This window comes from Theobroma cacao, chromosome 3 (genome assembly GCF_000208745.1).
Source record: "Theobroma cacao cultivar B97-61/B2 chromosome 3, Criollo_cocoa_genome_V2, whole genome shotgun sequence".
Classification (NCBI taxonomy): Eukaryota; Viridiplantae; Streptophyta; class Magnoliopsida; order Malvales; family Malvaceae; genus Theobroma; species Theobroma cacao.
Window position 1 is genome coordinate 31,535,415 of NC_030852.1, and position 9,641 is coordinate 31,545,055.

Sequence of the window (9,641 nt, forward strand, 5' to 3'; positions counted from 1 at the left end):
CTTCATCCACCCAATTTTTTTCTTCATTTCTCTCTGGGCTTCATCCACATTCCTTCACCTACTGAAGCACTCACCCAGATAGAGTAATTTCTCTTTCTCTCCCTAATCAAAATTATTTAGGAGTTGGGATTCAATCTCATTTACCCATTCATTTTTATTTGGCGTTATGAGAGCTACCCTTCACCTACTGTAGCACTCACCCAGATAGAGTAATTTCTCTCCCTAATCAAAATTATTTGGGAGTTGGGAATGTCCTAAAGGAATTCAGATAAGGAAACCAAAATATCTACTGCCACTATAAATACACAAGGCAGACCTGTCCAGATTTTTTGTTTCTTCACTCGAAACACTTACCCATGGCTGCTGCTCTCTCCACTGCACTTGATGTCCATTTTCCTATCGCTCAATCTGATACAAAAAGACCCATTTTCTTCACCAAAACAAAAACGCAAAACCCCAGAAGAAAATTCACCATTTCTTGTAACTCCTCCAAGTCTTCCTCAAAACCTCCCAAAAACCCACCAGTATCACCCAAAAAAACCCCATCTTTATCTGAGCAACTCCAGCCTCTTTCCACAACCACACTTCCCAAAAAGGACCAAGCTTGTCTCTTGTCGAAGCCAAAGTCCACATGGGTTAATCCCACCAAGCCTAAAAGATCTGTGCTTTCACTGCAAAGGCAAACGCGTTCTCCTTATGCATACAATCCGAAAGTCAGAGAGCTGAAACTCTTTGCAAAGAAACTGAATGATTGTGAAAATAGTGAAGATGCTTTCTTAAGTGTTCTGGAGGAAATTCCACAGCAACCCACTAGAGAAAATGTACTTTTGATACTCAACAGCTTGAAACCATGGCAAAAGGCTCACCTTTTCTTCAATTGGATAAAGACCAAGAATTTGTTTCCCATGGAAACTATATTCTACAATGTCACAATGAAGTCTTTGAGGTTTGGGAGGCAGTTTGAGCTCATTGAGGAACTTGCTAATGAAATGGTAAGCAATGAGATTCCACTTGATAACATTACATATTCAACTATTATTACCTGTGCCAAAAGATGCTATCTCTTTGATAAGGCTGTAGAGTGGTTTGAGAGAATGTATAAAACTGGTTTGATGCCTGATGAAGTCACTTATTCTGCTATTTTAGATGTTTATGCAAAATTGGGTAAGGTTGAGGAAGTACTCAATTTGTATGAGAGAGGGGTAGCTAGTGGTTGGAAACCTGACCCTATTGCATTCTCTGTATTGGCAAAGATGTTTGGTGAGGCTGGAGACTATGATGGTATTCGGTATGTTTTGCAAGAAATGAAGTCTTTCGGTGTGCAGCCTAATTTGGTTGTTTATAATACTTTGTTAGAGGCTATGGGCAAGGCAGGGAAGCCTGGGTTGGCAAGAAACCTCTTTGAGGAATTGCTTGAGTCTGGTTTAACTCCAAATGAGAAGACTTTAACTGCCCTTGCCAAGATATATGGCAAGGCAAGGTGGGCAAAAGATGCATTGGAATTATGGGAGGAAATGAAGTCTAAAAAGTGGCCAATGGATTTTATTTTGTATAATACTTTGTTGAATATGTGTGCAGACGTTGGTTTAGTTGAGGAGGCAGAGAAGCTTTTTGCGGATATGAAGCAATCAGAGCATTGTGGGCCAGATAGTTGGAGCTACACCGCAATGCTAAATATATACGGAAGTGGGGGGAATGTTGGTAAGGCGATGGAGTTGTTCGAAGAGATGTCCAAGGTTGGTGTTGAGCTCAATGTCATGGGAAGCACTTGTTTGATTCAGTGCTTGGGCAAGGCCAGAAGAATGGATGAGTTGGTGAGGGTATTTTCTGTCTCAGTTGAACAAGGAATCAAACCAGATGATAGACTCTGTGGATGCCTGTTGTCTGTTGTGTCGCTGTGTGAGAAGAGGGAGGATATGGATAAAGTCCTTGCTTGCCTGCAGCAAGCTAATCCTCGGTTAGTTGCATTCGTGAAATTGATTGAAGATGAGAAAAGTAGTCTTGACACTGTTAAAGAAGAGTTCAAGGGTATCATCAGTGACACTAAAGATGATGCCAGAAGACCATTCTGTAATTGCTTGATCGATATATGTCGAAGTAAGAATCTCCATGAGAGAGCACATGATCTGCTCTATCTGGGAACCGTATATGGGTTGTACCCAGGTTTACACAACAAAACCGTGAATGAGTGGAGTCTGGATGTCCGCTCGCTGTCTGTTGGGGCAGCACAGACTGCCCTTGAAGAGTGGATGGGGACTTTGGCCAAAATTGTCAAGCGTGAAGAAGCATTGCCAGAGTTATTTTCAGCTCAAACTGGTACTGGAACTCATAGATTCTCTCAAGGATTGTCCAATGCCTTCGCTTCTCATTTGAAGAAACTTGCAGTACCATTCAGGCAGAGTGAGGAGAAAGCTGGTTGCTTTGTGGCAACAAGGGAGGATTTAGTGCTGTGGCTGCAATCGAGGATCCCTTCACCCGCTGTTACAGCATAAATGGTTAATCGTCTGTGATCACTAGCCCGACTCTTAAAATACCCTTGTTTGTCACATTCGTTTACAGGATAGCTGATTATCAGCAAAACCAGTTGTGTTCTGCATCTGCTTTCAATCGAAGGAATTCTAGAAAGTAAGCCCTGAATTTTTTTTTAAGACGGATCTTCTTTGTTGTTAATGGTATATAGTTTCCAGGGGAGATAATAATTATGCTCCAGGGCTGGAAGAATTGTTTGCAGGAGCAAGAAGATGAACTCAGAAAAAGGACCAGGGAACAAATTCCAACTATTGTGAACCGCATTGGTCGAAATCCACCTTCAAAATTACAGATGCTCACTTTGGACGAGGAAATGCTCAACTTCAGTAACTATGTCTAATATTTGTATCCCCCCACCAAATTACAGAAACTATTTTCTTTTTTAGTCTTTTTGGCTCTAAAAGAGAGAGAAGATAAAGAAGAAGGCATCTAGAATTGAAAGAGCCTCCGCCTATGCAAAATCCTCTTAAGGAAGAAAATGTCTTTAAAGGAAAAATAAGGAAAATGCGAAAAAAAATTTTATCTCCTTCTTTTCTGTCCCTAAAGAGCATTTCCTGGTGACGGCATCTGCAGATTTTCGCTTTCTTTTATCCTGAAACAAAAATTTCAGGCATCTACTCAACTCCTGATGACTACCTAACATTAGTCTTCGCTGGTATCATCCGGACTTACTGCTATCAACTGTGTAAGCTTGTGATGTATGACCGAAATAATCCCCTTCAGACCCACGAAAAATGGGCCAGCACCCACTTTCCCCAGTGCTTTGCGAAGAACTGGACTTCAGAATTTAAACTTCTGAGATCTCAGTCTCTTGGTGTAAGGAAATTGCTTGGTGTGAGTCCAGCATGTGAAGAGTTTCATAAGTACTTTCCTGATGACTTCCAAATTCTTCCCTCCAGCGATATCACCATGACAGTAACATCATCATGGTACTTTCTTCGATCCCCTTGCGGGATGTCCAGTAATTCATGGAAATCCATGCCTGCAGAAATCCAACCCAAGATAAAATTCAGTCCCGGAAAAAGAATAACCAACATGTCAGATAAACAGAAATAAATTGTGATGAATCTATCTTTTGTGTCAACCACCATTTATAGTTGTTAAGTTTAAAGAAAAATAAGCATTTGCGAAAATTCATCCACAAGTGGCAATCCACCAACATTATACACAAGGTTGTAGAAATATGAAGAAAATTATAGAAACGATGTTTACCAGCTTTCTTGGCTGCACGGAAAAGAAGCTCCTCTATCAAGTGTTGTGCAGGGTCTCCATCCGGAAACTTCTCCATAAAACTCTCAACAAGAGAAACCACTTCCTGATTGCTCAGATACTGATATAATCCATCAGAAGAGAGGATTAAAAATTGATCCCTTGGGCAAAGTCTATGGTGACAAATAGAAGGTGAGCAGGATATATATGGTGCAGTACCAATGTACTCATTTCGAAACATCTCCAATAATGCATCATTCAACTTGGGCTGCAAAATGTGAACATCATGTTATGGCATAACCAGGTTATATTCTTAAATATATTAAGTTTTTAGCATAATATTACATGAGTGAATGCCCTTTTCCTCCTAGCTCCTAAGGCCCCTCCCTCATCCAAAAAAGAGGCATGCATAGTTTGTTATTTGTGACATTGGAAGACAATCACATTAAAATGTTGGATAACTGAAATATTCTTTCGTCTGAAACTAAATTATTTTTTCCCCAGAGAAAAGACAAGTAAAATTTGTACTCTTCTTAACCTTCAGAATTTCCTTTATAACCTGTTCATAGTAAATAATTGATAAGCCACTCCATGCAATGCCTTTATTGAACACAAACTATTATAGATAGGATTTAAGACTTCAATAGTGAAAAGAAATGTGAAAGAACCTTTTTCAGAAATCCTGCACCAAATGCTCTAGTTACTTTAAGTCGACCTTTCACTCTGTCATTGACAATGCAGTGGCTGTCATCTGGATGCTCATTCTTTATTCTTATGACTTCCTGCACAAATCAAAAGTGAGATTCAGCAAATGCAACGTATAAATTGGGAGGACTATATACAGTTTCAACTGAAAACCTTCCATGTCTGAAACAACAATCACCAAAAAACCTGCAATTTTATGTACTTTTGTTGACTGTTTAGGGAATATTATCATTCATCATTAGTTGAGGACATCCAAGGCAATATTACCATAGTAGATGTGCTTGATACAAGAGAAGACCCTCTTCAACCTGAACTCACTAAAATCCAATATTAAATGTGTAAAGGATCCAAATTTTGAGAAAGAGCAGGGAAAGAGGTATATACAAGAGCCAAATCATTGTCCCTGGTAATCCATGAAATAATGATCCAAAGAACACCATTTCAGGTTGCACAAGGAGATCACATCCAGGAATCTCGCTGCTTCTGTCATTCCAAATGCACCATATCATGCACTATTAACAACTGTCGAGCTGGAGTGTTCCTTATTATCCTAATATTCCAGATCAATGACTACATACAAAGGTGAGACCAAAGTTGTTCCAATAAAAAGTACAGAAAGACCTGAATTCTTCTAGCTGCAGAACAACTCCAAACATAAAGCACAGAATGGTAAATAATCAGGTTTTTCTTAAAGCTTTAAGAGCTAAGGAGCCCATTTGTCTGAATTAGTATCATCCACCAAAAAAACAAACACTTCCATTTACCCCAAAACACCCATGTCAGCATGAAAAGCATAAAGAGACAGATCTGAGCATGGCAATCTAAACTTACCTAATTGATTGTATCCTGTTAAAAACGAAAAAGGGATGACAAAAGATAGCAAATAAATCTAGTCTTTCATCAAATGGCAAATTTTATTTCACCCTATCAAACACCAGTTTTCAGAATATCCTTATAATTTTATTTGATTTCTTGTAACTCAGGGTTCAACCACAATAACTTAACCTGCTGAACAATTTTTGGAATACCAACCAATTTTCTGATATATTTACAAACACAAACGTGCAACAAGTTGTTGGACACCATAACACTGCCCCTATAATCTGCTCCTGAAGATCCAACTCATCTCAGGCATAAACAACTCTACCCTACATGATTACCTTAGTCCATAGGAGCAAAGCTAGTGCCACTTACTAATACCATTAAGTTGAAATAATTTTCTTCAAAACCAAGTGGTTCGCCAGCAATATCAATGAACTTTCCCTGTACACAAAACTGGCATTCACAAAATTGGGTGTTCCAACGATTTAATGTTTATCAACTTCCTTATGATCCTACAAGACATAGATCCATCTCCTTATCCAACTCCACATTCTTGTTGAAATTGTGATCAGATATCCTCTAAATTATAGAAATTTGTAGTTTATTCTCCTAAATAAAATGCAGAGTTAATCTCAACCATTCTCAAAATCTTCACCAAAGAGATTCGAGGCCTTTTCTAAACTGTTTCATATCCAACTTTCCAACTTATTTGACTACCCTCAAATCCAAAAAGAACCAGGAGAAGTGTAAATCCAGAAACAAGGGGTTGCATATGCAAACTTATTGCAGGAAGATAAGATTACAATGTGCAAAAAGTAATTTTACAAATCACTTCCAAGTCAAGGACAAATGTCCACATTAAAAAAAAAAGATAATTAAACAATACAACCTTGCAAGACAGCCCTCTAAAGGAATTAAAACTATGGGGAAGGAGATAAAACTGTGTAACTTAGTATATATACTTGCAAGATCTCATAAAGTAAATAATTTGACTCAATTAGGCAATCAACAGAAAACCATCACCTAGATCCTGCATAAAAGAACAGAAAATGTATACCCATTAGGGAGAAAATTTATCCCCAGAGCAACTAGCTAGGAGATACGAATAAAAACCTGCAAGGAAGCTTCCATGCATCAACCATGTTCTCTTATAAGAGGTAAAATGACAGGAACCAATGACAAGATGCCAGGAAGTAACTCGGAAAAGGAAGCTTCCTGAAATTTCCAGGCACCTCGAACACAGATTTTTGAGGTGCATCAAAGAGGATTGGGTGCATGGTACACCATTTCACTAGCACACTACAAACTGTGGCTAAGCTAAACAGTTTAAATATGCAATTATAAGTTTTAAAAAACAATATAAATGACTTAAACAGGCTTGTCCGAGGTCTACTATCCCTTAGCTAGAGCCATTTCCAGGAAAAAAATGATGATGGCTAAGGTATTGTCTCAAGGACCACATAAGAGATGCTTTTACAAAATGATCTGCATGAATTCATCTATAAGACTCCTCTCCAAACACATCTTGAAGCACACAGATATCGCACAGGCCATTCCAGAGTAAGAACCTCATCTGCTCAACATTAGACTCCCTAAATTGTCTTTCCTAGCAGATCAAAATCATAAGAGAGTAAAAGTAGAATTTGAAAAACTTAAAATGTGTAAGCAATAGCAAAAATAAAGTAGCTCAAGGCAATCCTGAGGTTGATGGAACTATTTGGCTAAAGTGGTAAACGATGGAAACCTGATAAAATTATGTTCACAAGAAAACAATAGCATGCCCAAAAGTACAACCATATCCACAAGACATTCCTTTTAGTTCACTTAGAATTTTGCTGAAGCTCTTACATAAAAAAATACAACTTAGCAATCCAGGAGTTGTAATAAGAGTTGTCAAAACCACTATTTTCCTAATTATCCAAGACAGGAATCAGCCTTAAAGCAGAACTGAAGTCATATAAAATCCAAACCTAAGCAACCCAAAAGATGTAGCTTGCCAGTCTGAAGCAGAGAAATTTGTCAAGCCACATAATTCATATTAATGAAGGCTGTAATAAAGATTCTCAACACTCAAAGATAAAGGCAGAAAACAAGAAAGTGAACACAATTTTTCAATATTCAGAACTTACTTCTTCAATGCTTGTGCTATGATCAGTTGACAGCTGCAATGCAGTCAATCTCATGGGCTGAGGAGGAGCCTCGCTCACTGGCTTAATTGCCTTTTCACCAATTGCCAGTGTCTCCTCCACTATACCCTCCATGCTTGATCCATTTTCCTCTCGCTTTCTTCCCTCCATACTGGAACCAACTTCCTCCAGTTCATACTGTGCAACAATTGCCCTACTATCCCCCACATTCATCACGTACACATCTTCATCCCTCATCAAAACCACCAACAAACACGAACCCATCAATGCAAGCTCTGGATTCGTTCCAAGCACCTTATCTGTCATATCCAAATATGCTAGCTCAGTCACTTCCAGAGCCCTCGACAACGCCCTCAAAACCAATTCATGATCAACCGGACCTTCTTTCCTTCTCCTCCCAGTTTCTTGAACCCTCTCCTCCACTCTATTACCTACCTCCTCAACCTTCTCCTTCTCTTCCAACCCAAACCTCCATGGAAACAACAAACTCCCTGACCCATCTCTATGCTTCGACAACCCCTGCTTCAATTTTGACAATAATAACCACCTCCTACTCACCGCAGTCCCCTCTTTACTTACACTAATTGCATCATCCACGGAAAATGCAAACCTATCAGACCCTGAAAGATCTAACCCATCTTCTGGATCATCCTCAGCTAGAAACTCCCACAACCTCCTCCTCCTAATCTCAGTCCCCTCTGATTCAAACGTTACCCTCCTCGTCCTCTCTTGTACCACTCCACTCGATTCATTCTCCCCAATTAAACCCTCCCCCGCACTCTTAACCTCCTCAACAGACTTCTGCTGATTCTCAGTTTCAGTATCAGTTTTATTTGAACTATCTGTAGCAATTATTAAGTCAGGTGCGTTCGTTTTATTTTCACCTTCATTTTCGGTTTCTTCATCAAGTTCCCAAAAAAGACCATGGAGTTCATGGAAAACAGCTCGATAAAGATTACCCATTAAGAATTCGGGTGCATCCGGCCCATTAAACCCGTCATAAATCCCAACGAACAACCACCCTTGCTCCTCCGAAACAACGACGTGGACCCGATCCTCCCCGGCCTTCCCCAACGCCCACTGCACATCCCCCTCGGTCTTCCCCTCCACCACTGCCGCCGCCTCCGCCTCCTCGGAATTCTCCCTTCTTCCGACGAAATTCAACACCGGAACCACCCACGGCCGTTTCTTCTCGGAGAAATTTCTCAAAATCCCCGTAATGCCTTTCTTCCTCTTCTTTTTCACATAAATGCCACCCAACGGTGCCGAGAAATGTACTCTCCCTTCGGGACCCGGGTTGGCCTCCAGTGGACCTGACACCGCCCCGCGCTCTAACGGACCCGACATAAAGAACCCGCCCCGCTCCATCGGGACATGAGCTACGCCACGTGGCACCGGCTGCAGCGGCAAGGCACTAAACGAAGACGTGCTCTCGAAGCCATTCCCGCTAACAATACTGCTCTTGACGCCGTAACCAAGGGTATTCTCAGTGGCATCGTCGTAAATATTGTCAAGTTGGAGAACAGTTCTGGGAGTCGACGTATTAGCACTCACCGAGGCTCCGGATATGGCTTTGAACAAAGTTTCGGGTCCGGTTCGGGTTTTCGGGTCGTGCGGCGGAGAGAAACGTAGAGAGTGCGAAGGAGAAACGAAACGATCGGAAGGAGTCGGAGAGAGGAAACGATTGGAAGATCGAACGTAACAAAAGGAGTGGCCTAGGGTTTCATCCAACGGCTCTGATGATGCGAAGATCAAGTCCGGTTGATTGTCCGGCTGCCGGTTCGACCGGCTTGTCACCGGATTAAAGCAAGGGCAGAGCGTGGAAACTCCACTTCCCATCACATTTGATTCATTTCACTCCCCTCCCCACCCTTTAAGATAAAAAAAACTTTATTTCCAAAGAAGCAGAGAAAAAGAAAAAACAGAGTTTCTAAAAAAATGAAAAACAAAGGAAAAGAATAAACAAAAGAGAGTTGCTGCTGCTGTTTCTGGCTTCTGCTGCTTCGCTGCTGCTGCTGCTCTTCTCTTGCTTGCAGAGAGAAAGAGAAAGAGAAAGCAAACAGAGAAAATGTATTTTGTATTTTTGCTTTTTGTTTTTTTGTTTCTTTTTTATATTAGCTGAGTGGACTTTGGGTTTTTTTGCCCTTTTCAAGTTTGAAATTTCTTTTTCTTTTTTACTTTAAATTCTCAGCAGTTGTTTGTTGGCTCTGGCCTGACGGTTACACGTGG

The 9,641-nt window shown here is 40.5% G+C and overlaps 2 protein-coding genes across 3 annotated transcripts; one reads left to right on the top strand and one right to left on the bottom strand.

Annotated features, from left to right (window-relative positions):
* LOC18606072 (pentatricopeptide repeat-containing protein At5g46580, chloroplastic) lies at window positions 11–3,037 on the top strand. The gene is made up of 2 exons (XM_018117731.1): window positions 11–2,625; window positions 2,711–3,037. The coding sequence occupies exon 1, from the start codon at window positions 357–359 to the stop codon at window positions 2,490–2,492; it is 2,136 nt and encodes a 711-aa protein (XP_017973220.1). The 5' UTR covers window positions 11–356; the 3' UTR covers window positions 2,493–2,625; window positions 2,711–3,037.
* On the bottom strand, window positions 2,770–9,338 carry LOC18606073 (protein phosphatase 2C 29). Of its 2 annotated transcripts, XR_001927169.1 has the most exons (5): window positions 7,395–9,338; window positions 4,407–4,520; window positions 3,958–4,006; window positions 3,742–3,859; window positions 2,770–3,511 (listed from the first exon to the last, which is right to left on the bottom strand). XR_001927169.1 is itself a non-coding variant. In XM_007039485.2 (4 exons), exons 1-4 carry the CDS (start codon window positions 9,249–9,251, stop codon window positions 3,387–3,389), a joined length of 2,361 nt encoding a protein of 786 aa, XP_007039547.2. In that variant the 5' UTR covers window positions 9,252–9,334; the 3' UTR covers window positions 2,779–3,386. The 2 variants fall into 2 exon arrangements, 1 of the variants encoding a protein (XP_007039547.2); XM_007039485.2 differs by having other exon boundaries at window positions 2,779–3,511; window positions 3,742–4,006; window positions 7,395–9,334.

What these genes read in the sequence shown, in the direction of transcription:
- LOC18606073 (XM_007039485.2), bottom strand. Translation starts at nt 9,251, where the DNA reads ATGGGAAGTGGAGTTTCCACGCTCTGCCCTTGCTTTAATCCGGTGACA. An exon ending in ATAGCACAAGCATTGAAGAA is followed by an intron (nt 4,521 to 7,394) that starts GTAAGTTCTGAA and finishes TGATTTGTGCAG; the next exon opens with GAAGTCATAAGAATAAAGAA. An exon ending in GTGCAGGATTTCTGAAAAAG is followed by an intron (nt 4,007 to 4,406) that starts GTTCTTTCACAT and finishes CACATTTTGCAG; the next exon opens with CCCAAGTTGAATGATGCATT.
- LOC18606072 (XM_018117731.1), top strand. Translation starts at nt 357, where the DNA reads ATGGCTGCTGCTCTCTCCACTGCACTTGATGTCCATTTTCCTATCGCT.